Source organism: Grammomys surdaster, unplaced genomic scaffold (genome assembly GCF_004785775.1).
Source record: "Grammomys surdaster isolate TR1022 unplaced genomic scaffold, NIH_TR_1.0 328, whole genome shotgun sequence".
NCBI lineage: Eukaryota > Metazoa > Chordata > Mammalia > Rodentia > Muridae > Grammomys > Grammomys surdaster.
In genome coordinates this window covers 1,333,443-1,359,099 of record NW_021604747.1, presented here as the reverse complement: position 1 = coordinate 1,359,099, position 25,657 = coordinate 1,333,443, and the positions used below count along the sequence as shown (strand labels likewise).

The following is a 25,657-nucleotide window of genomic DNA, read 5'->3' as shown; positions in this document are numbered from 1 at the left end:
GCAGCTTATAAACTGTTGTGTTTAGTTGTTGTCTCATTTGAAAGACCTTAATCATATTCTAACACCAGACTGCATTTAAGATTTAACAGTGAACACATTTGGAAACTGAGGCACTTGTTTGTTGAGGTAACTGCACGGTGCTGCACCCTTGCCTCCAGCCTTGACCAAGTGGTTAGCTTTAGCAGTGTCATGACAAACCGTGTCTCCTAAGGGCAAGGAAGCGCCTGTGCTCTAAAGCAGGTGTGGTTACCCCCCACACACTCATTCCTGAGTCCCAGCGAGGCATTCGTCAGGTGGACACAGTACCTTTTTCTTCAGGGACTGCTCCACCTCCTGCAGGCTGCCGGTGGCTTTGCCATATTCCTGCTTCCGAATCAGCCTGTTCTTCCAATCTTCCTCGCCACTCTTCTTCAACAGTGCCAGCCTGGAAGGAGACATGCCAACCGAGAATTCAGCACCCCACTCTCAGAACTTACAAGAGCCTCTTTTCCAAGACAGTCATAAAGATTTCTTTAGTTGTTTGGAAAGAAAAGCTGGAACTGACTTGTCAGATAAATAGGCATCAACACGGCAGCAAGGGAAGGGACTCTGCCTTCCTCCTGCCCTGTAGCAACGGGAGAGAGAAAAGAAACGGTCCTTGGCGAAATGCCGTCTAATGCCCCCTCCTGGTCACTTGGGGGAATAACGCTTAAAGATGAAAGCGGCAGTTAGAAAACATGAAGAGTAACAATGTGGTTCCCAAACAACAGAACTATACTCACGTGTGGGAATGTCACAGTGAAACAATGCTTTGTACAATAAGTACACTAATAAAAACAGAAAGATGTGGCATCTTAGTATCTACTTCAAGTAATGGTACATGACGCCTAATCGCTTTTCTCTTCTGTCCTCAGCCCCGCCTTTCCCTCTAGATTACCTTGTCTTTACACAAAAACTACTTTCTAAAAACCTGCTTTGAAAAATTATTAGTTCAACTTTCTCCAAGGTAAAAAAATATACCAAAAAAAAAAGAATCTCATTAAGGGAGGGTGTTACCAACACACTTTAGGCTAGGTACAATGGACTTTATCTAAAGCTGCTTGCACGTTTGGTTCTGTCTGAGCAGCCATCTTGCAGAGCAAGAGGCTATTTTAGACAGCATGCTGTCACAGAGGAAAATATTTCAGCCATTACCGTTCAACAAAACTTAAATGTGGGAGAGTCAAATGGACAAACTAGGGCCTAGGAGACTCACGGAGGCTGGTGTTCAAACAACTTAAAGGCTGGGGCGGGGGAGTAAAGAATTGAGGTGAAGAGATCCCACTCCCTTGTGATTTCTGACAGGTCATGCCTGTGACCACATACATGACCCAAAACAGTGGCTGCCAAGCAGCTGTAGTCTGGGTTTGGATATTGTTGTGATTGGACATGAAATGTCCCATAGGCTCATGTGTTTGAACACTTGGCTACTATGTCAGAAGCTCTTGCTGCCATGGACGGTGCCTCCCTCTGCAGTGTGTCTCCACCACAGCGGCCCCTATCCCCCAGTCTGCCCAGTTGCTTCTTGTCAGTCCCACCAACAAGAACAGTGGTTAGTTTAGCTGTTGCCATTTCTACTCAGGAACCTTGTCCTCCTTGCCTTGTTTGTTATGTGTGACCTGAACATGGGGCTCTTCAGGGCCCCAAGTGCTAAATTTCCTGATTCTATCCAATACCTGACCCGGTGGCAGGATGCTTTACACTCTGTGATAAAAGCTTATCTGATAATTTGCTGGTGGTCCTTGGATAGTATCCAGGGCCTCAATCATTCTAAGCAAGTGTCCTACTGATGGGCTCCATATGATAAGAGTTGTGTTAAGCGAATAAGGAACCACATTCTATATTAAATAGAATCTATTATATTTACAAATGTATGCTACTGGCTACTCTCTCATGTTACCTTTGACTCAGAGCAGGCATTCTTGCCCATCACCTCCATCCGACTGGATTTACAGAGTGCAAATCCTAACTCTCAGAAGTATAGACTGCCACAGGCAGTGCAAGGGCTTCTCAACAAAAACATGGCTACCCTGGAGCTGCTCTGAGGGACAGGAGATGAATTCATAAAAAGAAAACTGTGGAATCTAGAATCACTCCATCATCTTCTTTACACTCCACTGATGGGCAAAGACCTTGCCAAGAAACTGCATGTGTTGTTCTCATGATCAGATAGGAACGAGGATGCAGACCAGTCAAGGTCCTGTTGAGCAAGGGCCTACTGCATATGGGTGGGAGAGGAGATGTGATTCCATTCTTGCCTCTCAAAGTCCCAGTCCATTCTTCCCATGAGAAGCTGAGCTGGACACACACCTTCCCATGAGAAGCTGAGCTGGACACACACACACACACACACACACACACACACACACACACACACACGGCTCACCTCCGTCAGGAAAAGCACAGCCTTCCAAATTTCTTGCAATGCTCTTCTGCCCTTGCAGTATGGCTTCCACAGAACTATTCCATTCTAAAGCCCTGAAATGTTGCTTCTCAATATGCTGGTTCCTTCAGTGCTAGGAACTTCCAGACTCCAGAGTAAGCAAAGTGATATGGGAGAAACAGCTTCGGTTGAGCCACATGGTAGTTGCCCCAGCCCTCCCTTACGGAGTACAGATTATGGGGACTTCATAACAGCACATGGAACCTGAGAGTATTATCCCATCTCTTCTGATTTCCTATTGGTTTTCAACAAGCTGTGGAGGGCAGCAGATCGTTGAGTCTTGTTCTTTGCTCTGGTAATCTCATGGCCCTTCATCACCACAGCAGAGGGTGAAGGTCTGGGTCAACACATGACATAAATTGCCACTGTGTGGTGCCAACAATTGTCAGTGATTTTAACATCTGCCAAGTCTAAGGGCTATTTGTTGGCTGTGGTGTGGAGAGCTGGGGCATCTGCTTAGGCCGAGGCTCCATACCCAGTGAGTGGCACAGTATTAGCCTGCTAACACAGAGATCTGGCCCAGGGCCAATGCGACATGTGGTCACCAGGCTGCCATGTGGCCTTTACCACAGCCCCTGATCCTCAGCAGGAGTTCTGGCGTGAGAGCCTCCTGGATGAGGACAAGTTTTTCCAGGCTCATGACAGTCAGGGCTGGGTCAAGCAAGGGACGGACAGTCATGTGCCTCGAATATCAACTAAGGTATTCGTATTTCCTCTTTAGACATTTCAGAGACACAGAAGCACCCATGGATTTAGGCTGAGCAGCACTGGTGAGTGATTACACGGAAAAAGTCAGAAGAGTTAGTATTGATAGTGAGCTTTTTGTCTGCATTTTAGTTTCATGTGTTTTCCTAGGCATCACACAGTACACAAACACATACACTAAGAGTAAATGTAAAAATTTTAAAGGAGTATATAGAGGTTTTGTAAAATTAATTTCTTGGTTACTATACCTTTGTTTAGCTTTACACTTGATTATGTCCCAGTGTGCATCCTAGACTAGCCTCAAACTTCTGAGCTCATATGGACTTCCTGCCTCAGTCTCTGAGGAGTAGGGACTAAGGTGCTTGGAGCATCCCAGCAGAGAACTTGTGGCCTAGTCCCTACCATAAGAGAGGCCCAGGCAGTGAGCCGAAGGGCACAGCTATTAGAACTCATGGCAAACTCTATGCTCCACATTGCTGACTCTCATGTCTGAAGGTAGGAATGTGTGAGCAGAACTAAGCACAGTGACATAGTAACCACAAGCTCCAAGGACTCAGAAGACTGAGGCAGGAGGATTGCCTGAGCTCAGGGGTTGTCAACTTGCCAAGTGCAGTGAGTGCACAGAGCTGAGAGTGCTGGGACCAAGCCCCTACTGTAGTGATCTGAATGAAACCAGCCCCCATAGGCTCACAGGGAGTGGCACCAATAGGAGGTGTGGCCTTGTTGGAGTAGGTCTGGCCTTGCTGGAGGAAGTGTGTCACTGGGGGTGGGCTTTGCAGCTTCAGATGCTCAAACCAGGCCCAATGTCTCTATTCTGTCTGCTGATCCTGATGTAAAACTCTCAGCTACCTTTCCAAAATCTTGTCTGCCTTTGTTGCCACCATGCTTCCTGTCATGATGACAATGGAATAAACCTCTGAATTGTAAGCTACTCCAGTTAAATATTTTTCTTTATAAGAGTTGCCATGGTCATAGTGTTTCTTCACAGCAATAGAAACCCTTACTAAGACACCTCCTTTGGCAAATAGAGGCAGTCAGAATAGCTGGACTAAATAAGATCTGAAAAACCTGGAAGTTTATATGTCACCCCAGGAAAGAAAAGCAAAGCCCAAATAAATGTTTGAGTAACACCTTCCTTCTCACATTTAAAGATGAGAAGAATTAGAGTGCCCACTCAGGGAACCTCCTCTCGTGAGTGGCAAAGATAGATACTTGGGTATTTTCAGTGACATACACACAAAAGTACCATCAAGGCACAGGAGGAGGTCATGGGTGATCTATTTCTTATCAACATACTTTATGATAGCCAACATAATTGCTAAATAAAGGAACCTTAGCCTTTCAAAAAGCCTGTTAACAATGAGATGGAGTAGCTGAATATTTAGCAAGCACTCCTGCCAGGATTCTGAGTAGACTTGGGTCAGGAATCTCTCTGAGAGGTTTTGGCTCCAGGTAGACAACAGGTGCATGCCATCTACCCCTGTCTGGACCCCCTTCCAGGTAGTTCACAGACACCTTGAGTCACTTTCTAACTTCTCCACGAAGCCTGGTTAAAAAGCAGTGCTCCACAGAAGTTCAGCTTTAAACAAAAGAGTTTTCCCTCAGGGTAAAACTCACAGAAAGATACAGATCCACCAGAGTTTACTGAAAACAAGCAAGTGAATCAAGAAATCCCACAGCTACTGTCTATATAAAAATTTCCCGGGCTGGAGCTGCAGCTCAGTGGTAAAGTGCTTCCCTAGGAGGTATAAAACTCTAGGTGAACTCACCAGCACAGGAGGGAGGGAGGAGGAAGGGAGGGAGAGAAAAGCAAGGGAGGGAAGGAGGAAGGAGGGAAAAAGAAAATTTCTAAATGTTCAAAACAATCATCCGCCTTTGGCTGGTGAGATGGCTCAGCATGCCAAGATCAACAACCTGAGTTCCATCCCAGGAACCACACACTGGAAGAAAAGTGATTTCTGCAAGTTGTCTATAGACGTACACACATATTTTATGGCACATGTATAAGTACTCACATACACACAAATAAGTAAATGTAAAAAAAATTTCGAAAAAGGCAATTCATCTTATTTCCTATAATAGACAGCAAATAGATTCTAATCTGTAAGACACAGATTCTCTGTGTGAACTTATCTATCTCCATTCTTCATTTATTTTACCCAGAACAGCAGAGGATGATTGCACTTGCAGTTTGAATCACATGTTTCTGCAGGAGAGACAGCCTAAATAGCAGCTCCTAGAAAACTGGATATGAAATAAGAGACAGAGACCACAGACAAACAAGGTGTCCCTGTTCATCCTTCCTCTGAGTCTGGACTGCACATCTCAACTTTGCATAGCTTGTGTTCACATGCCTCGGCTTCTCAGGGTTATTTTAGCATGATGGCATAGCCCAGCAACTTGGCATCCCTCCACAATATGCCTGCCAATCACCAGAGAGCTTACCTTTCTTTGATTGACATGGTTTTGCTGGGTGAATCCAGGATACTGTCGCCCATGGGCACTTTGACCTCTCCAGAAGCAAACATGGCACAAGGGTTCTTGAAGAGCTTCTCTGCTAGTTGCTCAGAGGACTCCTGCTGCTTCCAGGCCCCTGGGGTTGCCATCTGAACAGAGGCTTTTCCAGCAGCCGCCTCTGGCTGCTCGGAAGCAGTTTCTTCAAACTCTGAGAATGAGAGCCAGTCACCATCAGTCCCCAGGCAAACATCTCTGCAGCTGAACACAGAGGTTCAGCTGGTTCACACTGGTGCAGAGGTGCAGCACCAGTCAGGCTGTGGACACACGGTGGGTTACCCAGGCTACTGCAGCACAAGCCACTGAGAGAAAGCTAGCCCGAGTCAGTTGGGCTGCCAGTGGGGTTCACTTCTCTAAAACAACATGTCTTCATTTCTAGTGAGCTGAACTCAACCCAAGCCTGTTTCAGCTGACATACGACCAATGTGTGTGGACCCAAGCAGGTCAGACTCTAATGCAGACAGTGCATGCTCTGTGTGATCAGAATGCATGACGAGTCTGGAAACCATGCCAGTTCAAGTCCTTAGTCTCTGTGCTTGCTGGGTGCAGGACTTTTGGGCCATCAACTTTAGTAAAAGGGGTCAGCACAGCCCAGGAGATCAAAAGGCTATTGTGTGAGTTAATGTCACCAGTCACCTGAAACCCTTATCAAGGGGTGTTAAGAATTGCAGCCACTTTTGCTGTTGTAGACACTATCAGTTCACTGACTGTGTCAGAGTGAAGGGGAAGAGAGGCCTGGGAAAAGGACTATGATTCGCTGACCTTCTGGTTGATTCTAGTGATAACCCATCTCTAGATGTAGTTAACCAGAAACAACAGGAGCACGTGTGAGAAGTCTGTCAGATGGTAGAGCCCTTAGAAAGCCAGGGAATTAGCTACAGGGTCTTACCTTTGAGTGAGAACTTCCTCATGACATTCTCCACATCTGCGCTCTCCTCCAAGGCCTGTTTATCCTTCAGGTCCAGATTCCCTTGCAAACTGCTTTTAGCAGTGGAGAATTCCGTCAGCTCATCACCAAGGTATGCAGCAGAAGGATTACCTAGCTCTAAGCTTCCTCTCCTTAGAATGGCATGCTTAGGTTCCTTCTGGCCATCACCCTCCCTGACTCTGCCAAGGATTGGGTAGGAGGGCTCCACTTCCTCCTCGAAGGCTGCTCGTGTTTGAACGCCACTGTCTTCTGCAGCCACAGTCAGAGCATTCTTGCTTTCTGTCTCTCCAGACTCCCCCGGCATTCCTTTGCTCCCACTGTGCTCTGCCAAAGGCCGCCAAGCTTGTGGTTTCAGAATACTTCTGACTGGAGAGTCTGAGTTTTCCATAGGAGACTTATAGTCAGTGGCACTTGTGCTGTTGTCTATGGGTGGCTTCCGAAGGTCCCCTGCATATGTGGGAGCAACTGCAGAGGCCATGGTAGAGACAGAGGTGTTCACGGTGGGGGAGAAGGAGATGAGCTTCCCACTCTGCACCTGTTGGGGACACAATTTAGAAGCATCATCACCTGAGGGGCTGGCACAGGTGGGGATAATGCACCTGCAGTAGGCCTCCTGTCAAGTCTTACTGGAAAACCAGCCTGCATGATTACAGAACACACAGAACGCATCACAAACAGACCTTCTGGGGAGGCAGCTTGCCTCTGCTTATAGTCGACCACAGTGGACTCATTCCAAACAAGTTATGAACAACAGAGGAAACAGCAAACGTGGGCCTGGTTCCTCCTTAGGGATGGGAAGATGAAGCCACTTACAGGCTTACCTGTTGACCCTGTCCTGTACCATGAACCCAAGAGCAATACTGTTCAGCTATATTCAAAGAAAATACACATACACCACACACACATACACACATACACTCTACACACACATACACATACCACACACACGGACACATATATACACACATACCTTACACCCTACACACATAAACTACACATACCCTACACACATCACACATACAACATACACATACATACAGCATACACACACACCACACACATAGCACACACACAACACACATACATACAGCATACACACACACCACACATATACACCACACACACACACACCGAACACACAAATACCACACACATAAACCACACACACAGAGCACACACACACACACCACATATACACCATACATATAAACCACACACACACACAGCACACACAAATACCACACACATAAACCACACACACAGAGCACACACACACACACACACACACCCCACACACATACACCATACACATAAACCACACACACACACACACACACACACACACTGCAGTTATATTTAACACACTCACCTGCTCCACCTCTCCAAGCGTGACCGGCTGGGTCTGATACCTTGCGTTCATCCTCCTCTGCCGAACGTCTATTCTGTTTCGGGTGGAAATGGCTTTGGAGACCGGCTGGGACAATTTGTTAAACAAGGCCAATTTCTCTGCTAAGCTCAGAGTGGAAGAATCAGGTTCGCCTGGTTCAGCAGACTCTCTGCCCTCATTTGCCTGGTCCCTGGCTAAAGCCTTTTGGTGAGCAGATGCCTGTAACCTAGAAGCAAGGAAGGAGAAGTCAACCATACAAAGAAAGACAAATGAATGCCTCCCACCAATTTATGTACGAACTTTCTTAAAAGTGCCATGTATTCTGCAAAGGGCTCACTCTCCGTATGGGTTTGGGTGAGAGGCAGGCAGCTGTTTAGCTATTAATCAAGACAGTGGGTAATAGAATCAGCACAGGACACCAGCACCATCAGACAGGCAGACCTTTAGCTCTGAATTATATATATATAAAGGAAATCTCCTGCTGAAGAAAGTGGTATCAGCCTGATCTTCCTTCCTAGAGAGAACTCCTGGATGGTTGCTATTGCCGGCACTAAAGTCATTCCCTGCCTCAGACATCCTCTATAGATGCTGCTCATGAGGCTGTCTCTGGGTTTTGAGTAGTTAGGGACAACATGGTCTCCTGTCAGTGACAAAAGCTGCTAAGCAGCTCTTCTCTGTCAGAGTGTGGTTTAAACACACTGCTCTCCCAGGTTTCTGCCAATTTCCAAAATGCCTTAAATGTAATTCTCTGTAACTTGAAAGGTGAAGAAAACTTCAGGTGATTAAACATCCCCCAACCCCAGGTAGGACTGTGAGGGCCATGGTAGCACAGCTCCGGGTGAGCATGTGCAGTGCACCAGAAAATAATAACAACAGCAATAATAATAATAGCTTCCACTGGGAGGGAGAGGAGAAGGCTCCAGGCCAGGAGGGCAGCATGATTCTCCAAAGGTCTCCAAGTCAACACCGTCTCTGCCCCGGGCAACTCTGTTCTAAGAAGGACACTCTGCCTTCGCTCTTCTTAATCACTGCTCCACAGGCTCCCAGACAGGCAGTCTCTGTGTCCAGACGTCATGAAGACAGAGATTGAGCAAGGACGCCTGAGAATCCCAGCCTTCCAGGGAAGGCAAAACAATCTTTCTCAAGACAGTTCTGCTTCTGGATCAGGCTGGTTTACTCTAGCTCTGTCATATAACATCTCTGAGTCTTATTTTTAGCTCTTGTTAGCTTATCAGAGTTAAGACAAAGTGGGTATTTATATAGTTTATAAACATAATTTTAAAACACTGAATCCTATAATTTCTACAACCAATCCTAAAATCTAAAGGCATTGTCTCCTCTCTCCAAATTAGCAAACAGAAGTACTTGGTTTTGCTCTAGATCTCTGTGTACACATATTTAAAAATAACTAGATCTTGCCAGCATTTCAATCTCATGTTAATGGTCCATTTTAAAATTAGTCTTTACCTATTAGTATTTTAGATGAAAAATAAAGTCTTTAAGGAATGACCATTTTTACATTAAAAAAAAGATATATATGTAAGTTAGTACAATATTAGTTAGTGCCAACACAGAAAGCAGACAGATGGACTTATCTTTCTCACACAGTCATGAAATTAACGGTACCTTGTACTATGACAGGACAAAACATCAAACATCTCAGGAACACTCACTGCACTGACTTGTTTGTCAGACAAATGAAAGGCATTCAAAGATGCACCTGCTGCCCAGCACCGTGGCACTGGGTGCTACATGCAGCTATGTGTGTCCAGTACCTGGCAGGCTGCACAGGGCTTCTAGCTACAGAGGGGCTAGGAAGTCTCGCCATTACAGGGTGGGTGACCCCAGGACACGAAGCAGGGATAGGTTCACTTTAAAAGCAATGGCCAAAGGAGGAGCATTCATGAGGAGAGAGAAGAAAAGAAACATTAAAGAAGGCATAACTGTAAATCCAGAAATGCAAAAGTCAAATATTTTACCAAAAATATTTGCTATACACTTTGAGGGGAAATGAACCGCAAAAGAATGTTGGAAAGCGACACAGATGGAAGGAACGAGAGGCACAGGCCGCCCAGAGTAAACGGAGGAGCAGAGGAGTATGCTTGAAAAAGCCGGCTTAGAACCAACAGCCTCATTCTAAGAAGTCACTTAAAGAGCTAGTATGTATCAACCACAGCCGGTCAGGAGAGTCCAGCTATAGTTTCGGGTATCTGCTAGAGTGTCTACCACCCAATCCAAGACATTATTTTGGAAACAAATGGCTATGCTAAGAGTCCTGGGTAAATGCACAAATATACCTGTCTGCAAACACATCAAGAAAGCGAGGGGCCTAAGGCTGGGAGGTAGCTCACTGGTGAAGCATTGTCTAGCACGCACAAGGCTGGGGAACGCCATGAAGGCTGATGACCTCACGGCAGGCTCCAACAGCAACCTGCAGACGGGTTCTTAGGGATGTCACCACTCCACAGAAATCCTGACAAAAACCAATAAATATTGGAGCTGCTAACGAGTGGCCCAGTCACTCAAAGTAAGCAATTCGAGCTTACACCAGCAGACTGCCCCAATGTAGGCCTCCTGTTGTTTGGAAAGTGTCCAACTGTCAATTAATTTGTAGGTACTTTGTCGATGGTTTAAAAACAAAATGGGTGCTTATCTCTTAGAGGTATGTACTAAAATATTTAAGAATGAAATGGTCGTGGCGTGGCTGAAGATAATGCATATGGAGAAAGACAGCCCAGGAGCCACAGTCACTGACGCCAAGCTCAGCACTGTTCATCTACTTTCTTGTTTTATATTGTCATTGTGAAAGAGAAAACACAGGGATAAAATCGATTCAGACATAAGCCTAGGACCTACAACAGGTACATCCCATTACTGCTTAGACAGCAGAAAAAACAAACCAAAAGTAAGTACCAAAAGTAAGTATGAAATATAAACCTCTTTACAGTTTCTAGCTAAACTGCCTCATTCTTATAGAAAATTCTTGAATCTTCCTTTAAAGATAGAAAGATAGGCCAGGCTAAGAACTCCCCCATAGACGCACGTGGCTGCAATGACCACTTCCTCCGTGGTGATGGGCTGTGTGTGTGAACGGTCCTGCAGGCGACGCAGCCTCTGTTCCACGGCTGCATTTCTCGAATGTCTCTTCGGGACACTGTGTTCATCAAAGGATTTCTCCATTTCCTGCAGTTAGAAAACATTGTGGGATCGCATGATTTCAAAGAAAAAACTGGGATAGCAAGTGTCTGTCTGCTGCTTTCCTGGAGGATCCATGGGAGGGGACTCTAGTGAGAGGCCATCAGAATGAACACCTCAGGCCAGGTTGGCTGGGTGGCTAAAACCAGTCACAGCAGATCCTGAAGCATGGTTTGAGAATGCCAATTGATGTTCTGTGGTAAAGGCTTGTTTGGTCCCAGCTTGATACTGGTGGGGCAAAGTTCAAGGTTATCACCCTCAAAAAGGATTCCAGAATCCTGTCTCTGCCTCTCAGTTTCATTCCTATTACCCGTGAGCAGCTTTCTGCACTGCCTGCTTCCATCACGGAGTGCTGCCTCAGTGCAGGCCCGAAGCCGTAGAGCCAACTGCTTGCTCATACAGTAGAAACTCTGAAGTCGTGTGCTAGGATAAACTTTTTCATTTTTTAACAAAGGTGATAAACCCTTTATCACCTCAGGTACTCTGTTACAGTAAAGGGAACTACCTAACTCAGTTTGGGAAGAGAACAGGCTCTGTTGGTGAGGAAACCTGAGGCCCCCTCATCAAGTGTGTGAGGTGCCAGAGCCGGGGGCTTCTTTCTCAGTAGGAGTTAAGGTTTCTAAGCTAAACCACTTGGCACACCTTACCCTGAAAAGCAGCCTCTTGGCAGCAACGCTCAGTCTGGCCCGTTCATCCACCTTTTCTTCATCTGTAAAAGCCATGAAATAAAAACTGAACCCCATTAGAAAGTACACATGTCATCTCTGAAATGCTTCTCAAGACTGACCTGGCCATCCCTTGAATCCAAGAGGAGAGGAACTGACATCACAACTGGGATGTCTCCCCTGCCAGGAGCCCATCCATGCTTTCTCTTCAGTGAGTAGTACTAACTCCCACTGCAATTCAAACCAAACTGTGTCCAGACAGTGATGTTTATTGAACAGTCTGTCTAGGAGGGATTTAAGAACAGGTCCTAGGAGCAGACTGCCTTGCTGAGGAATGGTGGTAGTCATCAGTAAAACATACTTTTTTAAGTCAAAAATGGCTGTTCTATATTATGCATTGAACAAGCCTCTTAGCTTCAATCAAAAGCTAAGGGAAGCCTTATCTGAGCTAGGGTTCACAGCAAGGCAATTTGAAAGAAAGCAAGAAACTATTGGGCTCCAGGTTTCCTCTCCCACAAAGCCCCAAATCTTAGGCCCAGATTAAATCTAACTTGGACAAGATATAAAAGGATAAAAAAGAAAGGAGATACTCGCCCTCGACCACTGGCATTTCTGAAGCAGAAGGGTACCTAGGAAAGACAGGAGCAGAAAATGATCGTGATTAGTGGTGGACACACAAGCTGCACAGGAAACATCAGGCAAGTGAACCATCTTAAAGATTTAAAGATACACTGGTGCGAGCTCTGGCTAGAACTACCAAACAACGGTTAGCTGACACTGTGGAGCGTGTACACACAACCCCAGCTTGGTGCGCACCTTGTGGAGAAAAGGTAGTATTGACAAGAAGGGGACTGTGAGTGTACTGCTGGTGAACTTTATAACTTCTATACATTCGAAAATGATGATGTCATACAAAAATGTAGATTTAAGAAGTAAGATGTATCTAAGATAAGTCCAAAATTCCTTACGCTCAGCGGAGGATGCTTGACTCAGACACAGTTTAAGGGAAGCATAAAGGACTAAAAGTACTGACTAAAAAGTGTTTCTTCTCACCTCATCTGTGGGCAGCTTAAAACCACAAGGTGATACGAGATAGAAAAGCAACATTCTTTGGAAATACGTTTTATTAGTAAAATAAGTTATCCTTATAGCTGAGATGGAATAATTCTGGAATCTATGCAAATGCCATCAGGCCCTCCAGGGTAGTGTGAACTCTTATGCTTGAACTGCTAAAAGTATACACACACATGCCTACCTATCCGACTCCTTTCGCTCTGCTGAGGTTATAGGTTGAGTTCTAAATCGTTCAGAAGTTTTTCTACTTTCACCAGGAGAAACATAGCGTCTTGGTTTCCGAGACCCTCTCTCCCGTTCCATGGGCAAGCCAATTCCTTCAGCTGACCTCTCAACCCGGGATTGGCTTTTAGGACCACAGGGCAGGGAGTGCAATACAGGGAAAGGGAAAAGGGAAGAGAGAGGGGTAGGGGGAGAGAGAGGGAGGGGAAGAGAGAGAGGGGGAAAAGGTTTATGCATCTCAGTGAGTCAAGACAGAGTGCTAGGTTCTACATGCTGCTACCATGCACATCTGCACGAGGAACATTCTAAACATTCTAGAGACCCACTCCTCCAGATCCCCATTAGTAGGCAGAAGCAGAATGGTAGTGTGTGAGCCATTTCCTGTACACTCTGCCCTGCACACACTTGTGAGCTAAGCTTACAGGACACATCACAGGTGGAGATGTGAATCGTCTGCCAAGGGCGTGCAAGTGACATATCAAAAGGACGCTGGGAACATCACCTACAGTTCAGGTTTCTTGCTGGCTCTGGCCGACTCCATAAATACATTTCGGAGCTGGGCGACGGAGACTCTGGTGTCCAGCATGCTGGCTTCTGCACCAGACCCTTCTGCCCTGGAACTCTGCAGCTCCAGCTCCTGCTTTGGGGCTGAATCCTTGTGTCTGAGGGTCTGGAGCTGAGGGGGACCTGTATAATCCGACAGAGAGCGGGCCAGAACCTTGCGCTTCTTTGGAGATGCCTCCTTTGCATGACTGGTCAATGTGGCATCTTGGGACACAGGATCACTCTGAACATACAGAAGCATTTCACTCCGGACAGGTCTCTGAGCGGGCGGGTGTTGAGGTTGCCGCTCTCTCTCAGGTTCTATGTCAATCGAGCGAACAATGGCCTCATCTAAATCTTTATTACCAGAGGGGTCTTTGTGGCCTCTCACAAGCCTGTCATCTTCCAAGGTAAGAACCGATGTGGGGCTCCTTTCCAGAGGTTCAGGGGAGAGCACATCTTCTGCTTTTGACTCACAAATATGGAGTACGGGAGCATCCCTTGACCCACCTTCTAGAATCTTCAAAGTAGTAGATTTTATAACTTTTGGAGTGGCTGACCCCACCCAGCTGCTTTCAGATACACTTTCTGGGGTATCCATGGTTACCAGCTTGATGGCATGAACAGGGTCAGTTGGCAGGACACCGCTCCGGCTTGGCCTCAGTGAGCTCACTGCTTTGCTGGTGACCCTATCAAAGGCGGAACTTTCTGACTGGATAGACAGGAAATGCGCTGGTGGTGGCTGCTGTCTCCTCTGAGTTAAGGACTCTGAGGTGAGTTCAGGGCTGCTACGAGCACTCTCCTCTTTCACCAATTTTTCTCTAACTTTAACTCTTAAGAAAGAAATAGGATTTATGTTGCGAGGTGTAGTAATCACTGGAGGAAAGGAAGCATGCACAGAACATGGATGGCATTGGAACCAATGCAGAGAGCACGTGTGAAAACACACTTGAGCATGGAATACAGACACCTAGTACTTGCCAGTTAAATGGAGGGAAATCTCCAAATTTGCATCCATATTCTAGCGTGGTTTAAAAGTTCCATCCCCTGGAAAGCTGAGAGTCAGTCACATGCTGTCCTGAGGGAGAATGGGCTTATCCCAGTGAAGCACCTAGCAGCCCCAGGAAGCTTCATTCATATATACCACTGTGAGCATTAGGGTGAAGGATACTATGCAAATGTCGAGACCCAGGTGTGGGCTGCGAGGGTGGCTGGCTGCTCCAAAGAAACTTGTACTCTTGGAGTAGATGCAGCCATGTCACTGGCCACCAGATATGTAGGCATTTGTGGTCATTTATGCTTTCTCCTGAGCTAACATTACCTCTCATGAAGTACTGAGCACACACAGGCTTTAGATGCTCAGCTGACTATGTCATCTGATCCCAAGACAGGACCAGCTTGGATATCTTTACTGGAAGCCACACTACCATGGGAGTGTTAGGATACTTCTTCCTAACACTGAAAAGGATGCCAAAAGCTGCAGACCCTTCCTGTCTTCACAGAAGCCCAGAAGCACGGCTGGGGCCCTACGCCGTGGCCCAACCTGCCCTCCCAGCTCAGGGCTTCACTTTTAGAGGAAACAGTGGGCTGCCGGGCACTGTGCTGTCTGGCCTTGTATTTGGTCCCCACCACACGGAAAGGACCAGTGCCACAAGGTAAGGAGGCTTTTGCAGAGCATATGACTTTCTACTTAGCAAAGAAGACACAGCAGTATTTGTACCAGTGAGAGACTTTTTGAAATGCCACTTTACAGTGTGAAAGGAAAAGCATCTGACCTGAGGTGGTTGCTGACCAGGTCAACTTTCAAAAAGTACACAAAGCTCTTGGGGTAGTACAAGAGATTTCTTAGAAAAATGTAAAACCTGCATTTCACTTAGATGAGTGAGCAAAAGTGACTATTTATAATGCACACACTTTAGAATTGTCTTGCTTAGGCCTCCTTTGACCTATCAAATTCATAAAACATGCTCTGCTTTCAAATAGAGCATCGTCAGTAGACTTCCTTGAGGAAACACCAAAGGCACACAGAAGGGTAGTTAGTATGAGTGTTTGGAAAAAAGCACTCTGGGCTGTAGCTTTCTGAGACTAGGCATTGCTAGAGGCTGCTGTCAGAAGACAGAGCTGCAATGAAGGCCCCTGTGGAATGTGTGGACCTTATCTGAGGCAATCTCAAGAGAACAAGTCAGTGTCAGAAACTCAATACATGGGACCTTTGTCTGGCTAGTGACTTGTTCATTCTTAATTCTTCCTCCTTTCTCCATTATGAAATGATTAGGCCACATGCCCTAAATTTAACTATTGAAAATTAGCTACTGGTTTAGAAACAAGAAAACTAAAGCTGGTGCAAGAAAGGGATATGGGCAGGGTAGGGTGGCCCCAGAGGAGGTGTTCATTACTGCCCCCTGCTGGCAGTCCCGTAGTGAATTGGTGAGAAAGTGAGCAAGCAAGGAAGAGTGTTAAGTTAGAGACAAATGAACCAGAAGAATAACATCAGCGTGGGAAGGGCAATCGGGAACACGATGAAGAAGCAGCTGATTTTTGAACACATGATTTTCAGAGGTGTTGCAAAGAGGAGCATGACTGTTAGTTAAGCGTGGTAGAGCAGGAGAGGTGATGGGAGGGGAGGAGCATCCTGGGAGGAGCATCTGCCATGCATTGGCCACGCGCGTACAACCTGGGTGTACCTGGAAGGCCAGTTGATAAGTGAAGGTGTATCGCCTTCAGAATCTTTCTGCAGAAACCACTCATGTGTGGGCTTCCCTGTACTACTGTGCACAAGAAACAAAAGTTTAGCACATTGCTGTAAACATGGCAATGCCTGTGCCCACACCATTTTACTATAAGCAAACCCCAAAGGTTGCTTTTAGGAGAGAGATACTCAAGTTAGCTTTTGGAAAGACAATAAGTACATGGTGCATTTAGAGTTTAAATTTACTTATTGGAAGGTTTGGTCATTTGGCTTCACTAGAAGAAGCAAGTAGTAAAAATTAATCTAAAGCCACTAGAAAAAATTAGTTTTAGTCACTAAAATAAAAGTGTGCTGTAGTCATACTCTGTTTACACTTACAGGACATTGGAATTCAGATAGAAGGAAACTTAACTTTTCTAAGTTTCACTGAGACACATGGGTAAAGAGACAAATGTAAAAAGTGTCCATGCAAAAAGATGCCCACTGAAGGAAGTAAATAAAAAGAAACTTGGCCACAGTGGATCTTTGTTACACAGTTCCCTTTCATCTTTTTGTATCAGTTACAAATGTCACTTTGTAACCTGGCTCACTCAGACAAATATCTAACTCCTATAAAGCACAGCATCAAAGACTCTGAGAGGCAACACTGGTAATAGGGAGAAAAGGTCTTCATCCTAAACAGGAACAAGCCTTGCATCCGTGAAGATATCTGGCTCTTAACTCAGTCAAAGTGCAAAATGGAATGTCTCACAGTTATTAAGAACCAGGCTAAGATACTTCTGATAACATGTATAGGCAAGAAAAACCTGTAATAGTAAAGTAGCCTAAAGAAGAATGACCACTCCACAGACTATATGTTCTTATTAAGGATTTACAAAGAAAACACAGAAAGCTTGCCCTGAGTTCATGCAATAGCCATGGATAAACTTGAATGGGTGTTACTCCTGCCTCAGCCTCCCAAGTCCCAGGATTACAGGCAGGAAGTGTCACCGCACAAACAGGAAGTGGTGGTTCATATTGTGCTGGGATCGAATCTAAGCTTCCTGTGCACTACCTAAGTACTCTACCAACTGAGCTACAATCTCCAGACTTAGAATTCATTTAGGAGGTGTTGGGAGTGAGCCAAGATCCTGTTGTGCAGAGGGCACCTCCACTGGGAGAGAATAAGGAAGCAGAAGTATATGACTAGCCAGTGGAGAACTGTATTTCTAGGAAGTAGAACTCCCCCCATCTGTAGCCAGCCAGAGCTACTTGGTGAGACCTTGTCCCCAAAGTAAAAGAAACAAACAAAACCTTGTGACAGCAAAGTCTCACGAAGATCTGATTACAGTAGGGTGGGATTCTCCCACCTCGTTTAGTTTAGCTAACTGATGAGAGTCACCTGTGTGGGAGACTGCTGCTGTGCACATAAGTGTGGGTACAGCAATGGCCACACTCCTGGACACAATTTACAATGGCAATCTCACACACACACATCGTCTACTATACATCACAGGTTGACAGTTCATGAAACATTCATATTGAATTCAATGGAATGCTACTTGCCAGTAAGAAAGACGAGTTAACCACTTATTAGCAGCAAAACGGCAGAAGACTCCTCTTTGGAGAATCGATCTGAGATCTGCTTCTCACACTCCACCCTGGTGTCCACAGGACATGGTAGCTGCTGCCCAGAGCTAATGGGAGTCACGGTAGGATGAACACCAGGTACTACACTTCGTGGCAGACATCTCCACAGGGTGTGGACAGATGAGCAGCAACCACAACCATGAGGACTTGAGGGTCTGGAGACTTTCAGGACTCAAAGCTCTCATGAGGAGATGAGCAGACAGTGAGGAAGGAATGCCCATGTGCAGTCTCTGCTCTACCTTCCCAGGCCAGGCCAGTATATATTGGCTTTTCATCTCTGAATAAGGCAACCAACGGGGCAGATACAAGCTCACACTCAAGCTGACGTGTGTGTGTGTGTGTGTGTGTGTGTGTGTGTGTGTATGTGTGTGTGTGAGATCTGATATATGTTTACTGAGCTCCTGATATGTACAGAATAAAGCTAGATGAGTTCTGAGAAGTAACAAAGACCAGTCAGCCCATCAAATTCTGGCACTGAGGTAGCTAAGAGACATATGGCCATAGTCCCAGGACTGCAGAGGCTGAGATGGGTAGATTTCTGCAAGTTCTGAAGGCCAGCCTGGTCTACATAGGGAGTTTCAGGCCAGCCAGGGCTACAAAGTGTTACTGTATTTCAGGGAAGGGAGTATGATTTCCTAGTGCGCAGGTGCTCAAGATGAGCGCTGATTGGGCCATAACCCACAAAAGGCAGCTCTGCTAGGGACAAGTTTCAGCTCTGTTCTCCTTGACGTCCCTACTGTCAAGTTCAAGCACCAGGCGAGCCACCGTATTGGAGACGCAGAGCTGGAGAGGGGCTGGATGAAGTACACTGAGAAAGAGCTAACAGACAAGGCTTTTCTAGAGCGAATCCGGTCTCAGAACAGGGTGTCAAGTTGAATTTCATTCTCCTCCTTTTAGTCACTGAGACTGAGGTGACAGGAGATGCTCAGGCACACAGCAGCTGAGGACCCCAGGGAGAGAGCGTCTGCATTTCCACACATAGAATAACATTATCTCTCAATAAGGAAACAAAAGTTGCATAAAGCACTGAACTTGAGTTTGGGGATTCAGGACCTTGATGGGAGCAGGTGTTCATATTTTTTCTAGGCTGAACAGTCCACAAGATCAGCCAACACGATGATAATAATCCAGTACTACTGGCTAAAAAGTGTTGGCACTTTTGTTTCCACACCCACCCTCGCTGATTCACAAGCAACAGTCCATCTCAGGAACAGCCTTCAGATGAGGCAAGGGATGGCTGGGCCTGACGTACAGCCCCCTGTTTCTTAGAATGTATACTCTTCATTTTCTTCACAATAAAATGTGCATCCTTTCCTGGGCATGTAATAGGATGAGCTAAGTATCCATCCCTCTCTTCAACATGTCATTTTATGGAATACTAAATAATTACAAAACAAAGGCAAATGGGTAAATATTGCCCTAAAACTGTCATTTCACTAGTAATATTTCAGGGTATTCCTGTATAAGGAAGTGATATCAAAGTTGATACATGAAAATCAGAAATTAGCTTCTTCATTTTCTTAGATCGATGTACTTTTTCTAAGTTAGCATCTCTTGGGTTCTTTGCTCTATATACAAAACATCTGGCAGTAGGGGTGGGGGTAGCTGGCGAGTCTGCTCAACAGGTAGAGGTGCTTGCCACCACACTTGCTGACCTGAGTCTGACTGCCAGGCCCCAGATAGTGGAGAACAGACTCCTACAATTGTCCTTTGACCATCACAGGCACAACACACACCACACTGCAAACATGCATGTCCCACATGTGCATACGCAAAATAAATAAATGAAATATAGCAATAAAATCCAAGTGTGGGTGCTTCAATCCCTCTTGGGAGGAAGAAGAAAGCAATCATCGGGGGCAGAGGGAGGGAGGTACACAGGTGGGAGATGGGAGGGGAAGAGGAAAAGGGGAACATGATCAGGTATTGGGGAAGAACAGGACTGAAGCCCTGAGAATGAATGGCCAGAAGAATGAATGGAAACAGGCAACCTTGGGAGGTAGGAGGTGGGGGACCCTCTAGAAAGTACCAGAGACCTGGGAGGTGAGAGACTCTCAGGACTCAAAGGGAGGGACCTTAGATGAAATGTCCAACAGTGGGGAGAGGGAACTTGTAGAGTCCACCTCCAGTAGAAAGACAGGGCATCAAGTGGAGGGATAGGGTTGTCATTCCACAGTCAAAAACTCTGACCCAGAATTACTTCTGTCTAAAAGAACTGCAAGGACAAAAATGGAGAAGAGATTGAAAGAAAGGAGGTCCAGTGACCAGCCCAAATTGGGACCCATCTCAAGGGGAGGCTTCAGGCCCTGATACTATTACTGATGCTATGGTGTGCTTACAGACAAGTGCCTAACATGGCTGCCCTCCGAGAAGTCCAAAAAGCATCTGAGAGAGACAGATACAGATGCTTACACTCAATGAATGGACTAAAGTTGGGGACCCCTGTGGTTGAATTAGGGAAATGCTGGAAGAAGCTGAGGAGGAGGGTGACCCCATAGGAAGACCAGCAATATCAACTAACCTGGCCCCCCCCCACCCCGACATCTCTCAGATTCTGGGCCACCAATCAGGCAGCATACACTAGCTGGTACAAGGCCTCCAACACATACAGCAGAGGATTGCCTGGTCTGGCCTCAGTGAGAGAAGATGCACCTAACCTTCAAGAGATTTGAGGCCCAGGGAGTGAGGAGGCCTGGCAGGGTGGGGTGGGGTGGGGTAGGGACACATTCTCTTGAAGACAGAAGAGGAAGAATGGAATGAGGGACTGTCAGAAGGGTACTAAGAGGGGGATAATTACTGGACTGTAAAAAAGATTAAAGATATTTTAAAAAATAGTAAAATAAAAATATGTACAGGATTTCCTTTTATAGAAATAGCTAAACTACCTGCCACATGTTTACTATGAAATGTGTGCTACAAGGCGAGATGCTGCTCTAAATACGTGGGAATGGCTCTCTCTGTTTCCCAGTGTCAAGTGCTCGAGTCCCAACACTGAACAAAGGTCCTCAAAATACTTCCTGGGGACTTATAGAATAATTATTTCAGAGGCTAGCATCCAAGCATCTGAGCCTGGATGACCCAGTACATGATAACAGAGCCCTGACAGCCCCGGGTCTTATAAAAACTTCAGCACCGAAAATGTTTGCCTCAGGTTCATAGCTGCCACGTAAGATGGAGTAGATGTTTACCATCGTGTCCTAGTGAAACCAACAAAAAGATGCTCCCAACATGTACTTAAAATGAATATAATAAGTATATGTTCATATATATGTATGTGTGAGTGTGTATATACATATGTATGTATATGTGTATACACACACACATATCTGTGTATCACATACAATTAATTATTCTCCCATTATATATATGTATATATATATATATATACATATATATATCACATACAATTAATTATTCTCCCAGAATAAATTTGCCTGACTCTGGGTTTTCAGCCCTTCTCACTTCACCCATAAAACCGTTGGTTGTTTGATTGAACGGATGTTTAGGAATCTACCCAGACATCCAGCCTGACATTTTAAGCTAGGTATTTAAGTAAACAGTGTTTTAATATGGATAGCAATTTTTTCAACTTAAATTTAGAAACAAACACACATTCTCTTCTGTCATCTGACTTCTGGGCTTGTGTTTGGCTGGTTCTTTTTTCCAGGGCTTTCTCTCAGTTGTGGCTCTTCTTACTGAAGACATATTTATGTAGCAATGCCATACTACATATGTTTTTATCAGACTCTGCCCCATAAACAGAGACCCCTCTCGAGTTGAGTCAGAAGCACAGCAAGAGTCCTGCATGAAGGATTCTGTGTAAATATCCCCATGCTTAGTTGAAAAAAAGGCACTGACAGAAAGGCAGAGGAAGTAGGGACTGTTTCTAGCTCTTACAGGCTCTGTCTGGATACTACAGAAACTACAAAGTATCTTTGCAGTGAGACTTATGGGCATCAGTGATCACCAAGGAAGAACAAATGTTCAATGCTTACCTGGCTCGGGCCTCTGTGGGCAGTGGTGAGTCACCGGGGTGGCTGGGGGAGATTGGCTGCTGCAGCAGTGAGCTGGGTATCTGCTTTGGAGACCTGGGCACTTCAGGGAAGGAAGTGCTTCGCTCAGAAAAGAAGGCAGAGGAACCATCTCCTAGTGGAGGCTCTTGGACTCTTCGTTGGTTCTCCATATTGAGCAGCAGCTCCTGGTCAGACATGTTGCTTCCCAGCGAGGCACAGTCCTGGGACACCACCAAGCTGGTCCTAGGCCCTGACTCTGTCCGGGAGTGGCGTGAACTGGCATCCTTGCTCTGTTCTTCTTGCTTGTCACTTTTTCCTCGTCTCTCAGTCGCATCGGGGTCCTTCCGAGACTTGGCATATCGAGACAAGTGTTCGGAGTCGGCTTCAGGGTCCAGGGTCAGCCCGTACTTTTCCGCCAGCTGCCGCCTCCTCTCTGCTTTGTATCTTGCGATCCTTTCTGCTTTGGACTCCAGACTGTGGGTGTCCATGGAGCCCGAACTATGGATGCTTGAGGTTTCTGTGCAGTATTTAGAAGGCGTTTGCTTTTCTAGGGAGGACCCAGGAGTGTCTTCTTCTTCATTGGATCGCCCTGCAAGACCACAAGATAAAACACAGGAGGTCAAGCACAGTCTTGTGTACCATTACAGACATTACATTGTGATTTCACCACACTGCCGGCCACTTACAGAGGGCCCGGCCTGAAGGCCCTATTTCACTAGGCTGGCATCTGCCCCACAGACTCCCAGGGGCCTCTGCTCAGCATCTATTCCCCTGTATTTTTATGTTTTGTTTGTGAGTTTACTATTTTACACAAGGCCAAAGGGCAAGTTCAGATTCTCCTAGAAAAGAGAAAAGACACCAGAACTTCTGTGATTTAAAGAGACGGGCTGTGATGTCACAGTGCTCAACATGGTAATTGCTCTTATAGATGTGGCTTTGCCCAGTTTCCCACACACACCCACACACATCAAAAATCTTTAATTATTTGAGAACATTTGAGACCCTTAAGTCACTTACTAGGCTGTGAAATCAATTTCTACACTGCTCTAAGGAATACTGACTTGTTCTTCATTTGGAGATTTCTTCAACTGTTTCTTTTAAGTGTGCTTGAATGAAATACTTGCCCATGTTTACAAGTTTCCAATGATTTCTTTTGAATTATAACAAGATTAACCAGAATTTACTTTGGGGGTTGGAATGAAATGGAAAGAAGAATTCATCTTTTCCTCATCTCTTGACTAACTCAGTTCCTAGTGTAAATAATCCCCTCTTGGTTGTGCATGCTATAGCACCAGCACTCGGCTGAAGCAAGAGGACAGCGAGTGTAAGCCAGCCTGGGCTACATAACTTTCTCACTATATCTGATGGTTAAGTTATATGTTACATTATGAACTCGGGGGTTAGGGGTTTGTTTCTGGTAGTTTTATCTATCCTTGGATCTTCGAATAGTTCTTTATCAAAAGTTGAGAATGTCAGCAGACTGTAGCATCCTACAGTGAGATCATGAACCACCTCAGAAGAGGAAACTGGTAAACAGAGGCTAAAAGAAGCACCTCAGAGCCTGAGCCTGGGACACAGCTGGAAGCTCAGCTCTGAGTGAGTACACTGTCACCTCTGAGGTCAGGTCGGGTAACCAATGTCCATGACAGGGCATGCCCAAGGAAAAGCCAAGTCACACACAGCATGTTGAAAATATATGCAATATATTTAGAAGGCCTATGCTGCATGAATCCTGAGAGTAATAGCCACAGTCACACATGGCCAGCTTTGCTTTTCATGTCTGCTTGGAGAAGTCATCCTTTTGCTGGGCATCTGGACACTTAGTACAACCGAAGGACACAGCAGGACCCTTCCTTTACAGATAGACATTTACCAACAGTCTTTGACAGCAGAGTCTGGTGAGGAGAGATGGGCACCATGCCTGTCTCTGGTGGGTCCCCGTCTAGAGGGGTCTGACAGCCAGAATACTTAAGAAACACACAATGCCCTGTTATTGGATGGGTGGTTAATATTCCTCATTGATGTGTCTGGGTTTAGAGTCATTTCCAGAGAGGCTTAACTGAGAAGGGAACATCTACCCTGCTGCAAGTGGTACCATCCAAGAAGCTGGGATCCCAGACTGAATAAAAAAGTGAAGAAGAAGAAAGCCAGGGGAGCATCAATGGCATATGTGTGTGTATGTGACCTGATTCCTCTCCCTCTCCATCCCAACGCCATGCTCTCAGTGTCATGATGGACTGTGTACCCCAAACTGTGAGTCAGGATCAGCTTCTCCTTCCATTAGCTGTTTTGGTTGGTATTTGTAACTGGGTATCAGGTGTCTCATTCTCCAGCACTGGAGGAGCATAAAGATAATGTTCTGACATGACAAGGGCCCTGCCTAGTACGGTCAGGTACTCACCAGTATGAGGGCTCGCAGGGTCTGTGGCGCGCATGTATCTGGGTGTGTCTTCTTCCAGCAGCCGATGAGTCACTAGCCCTGTGCAGCTCTGCAACAGGATGGGCTGGGGGTCATTTTCTATTCCTTCTAAGCGCCTAGCAATTCTTTCTTTTCTGCACAGTAGAGCAAAGAAAAACACAGTGAGGGTGGTAGCTGAGCCCAGGGATGGGCTCCATGCTGCCATGATAAATGGCTCTACCCACTGGTGACACACCACAAAAGACTTTACCTTTTCATTTCTAAAAACTCTTTCCTCTTTGGTTCGAAGATTTTTCTTAATTCTGCAACTACAACAGAGCAGAAAAGAACAAAACACAATGTGGCGTTTAGTGATTTGGTGTGTGTTCCATTTGCTCCTGCAACGCACCAGACAGGATTCAAGTGCTAGTTGTCAGATCCCTCGTTTGTTTTCAGGTAGGAAGGGAGACACTAAACAAGTAATGTGTGCATGCAACACCCACCTTACCTTACCCCTACCCTGCTAATAAGTAAACTCAGACAGGCTAAAGCAGTAAGGCTTATTTTTATTTGCAAGACTTCTTTAGTGAGCTGGTTTTGATGTTTGTTTGTTTTTCTTGTGAGAAATCCCAGCATCTATCTATTTTAAATTATTGTTATGTTTACTGATGTATTGAAGCTTTTAGCTTGGAAAGCATTTGCAAAGTATATGTTTTGAACTCCCTAGGGGCATCTGTAAGCTCCTGGCTTGCACACACAGCCACCTCTATGTCAGCCTGTCATTTAATCTGTAAGCATTAGTCAGTACATAACTGTTTTCCTTTAACTATAGTTGCGAGCAAGGCCTGAGTCTTGGCAAAGGGTTCACTGGAAGGAAGTGGTAACAACATTTTCTGCCACACTATAATTTAGGAGGATGATGTGATTCTTCTAGAATCACTGGAGAACCAAGAAAAGTGCTTTGGTGTGGTTGAGGGTTCTAGCAGGACACTGACTACAGGGCAGACCAAGATGACAAGAAATTGCTTCTTTGAAAAGATGGCTAAAGTTGGCAGAGAATGGCTTTTAACCTGTCCCTGTCTTCACTACATCAATTCTCAAAAGCACCTGAAGGCACAGAGTTAGCAGAAAAAGAATGAGAGCTAACAGGTCACACTGGAGAGATATCAGGACAGGGGAGGAGTTATCAGGACAGGGGAGGAGCTATCAGGACAGGGGAGGAGCTATCAGGACA

General features: G+C 45.7%; 1 protein-coding gene across 1 annotated transcript in view; it reads right to left on the bottom strand.

The window, feature by feature from the left end:
• Positions 1–25,657, bottom strand: part of Svil (supervillin) — a 190,561-nt gene that overhangs the window by 39,427 nt on the left and 125,477 nt on the right. Inside the window, exons 5-17 of the mRNA XM_028778184.1 lie at positions 24,695–24,752; positions 24,427–24,578; positions 22,008–22,614; positions 16,379–16,459; positions 13,658–14,527; positions 13,111–13,275; positions 12,450–12,484; positions 11,838–11,899; positions 11,039–11,178; positions 7,978–8,221; positions 6,570–7,143; positions 5,612–5,831; positions 307–424 (exon numbers count right to left, since the gene is read on the bottom strand). Of these exons, the coding sequence (XP_028634017.1) occupies positions 307–424; positions 5,612–5,831; positions 6,570–7,143; positions 7,978–8,221; positions 11,039–11,178; positions 11,838–11,899; positions 12,450–12,484; positions 13,111–13,275; positions 13,658–14,527; positions 16,379–16,459; positions 22,008–22,614; positions 24,427–24,578; positions 24,695–24,702 (3,276 nt within the window). The 5' untranslated portion in view covers positions 24,703–24,752. The remainder of the gene's footprint in view (positions 1–306; positions 425–5,611; positions 5,832–6,569; positions 7,144–7,977; positions 8,222–11,038; positions 11,179–11,837; positions 11,900–12,449; positions 12,485–13,110; positions 13,276–13,657; positions 14,528–16,378; positions 16,460–22,007; positions 22,615–24,426; positions 24,579–24,694; positions 24,753–25,657) is intronic.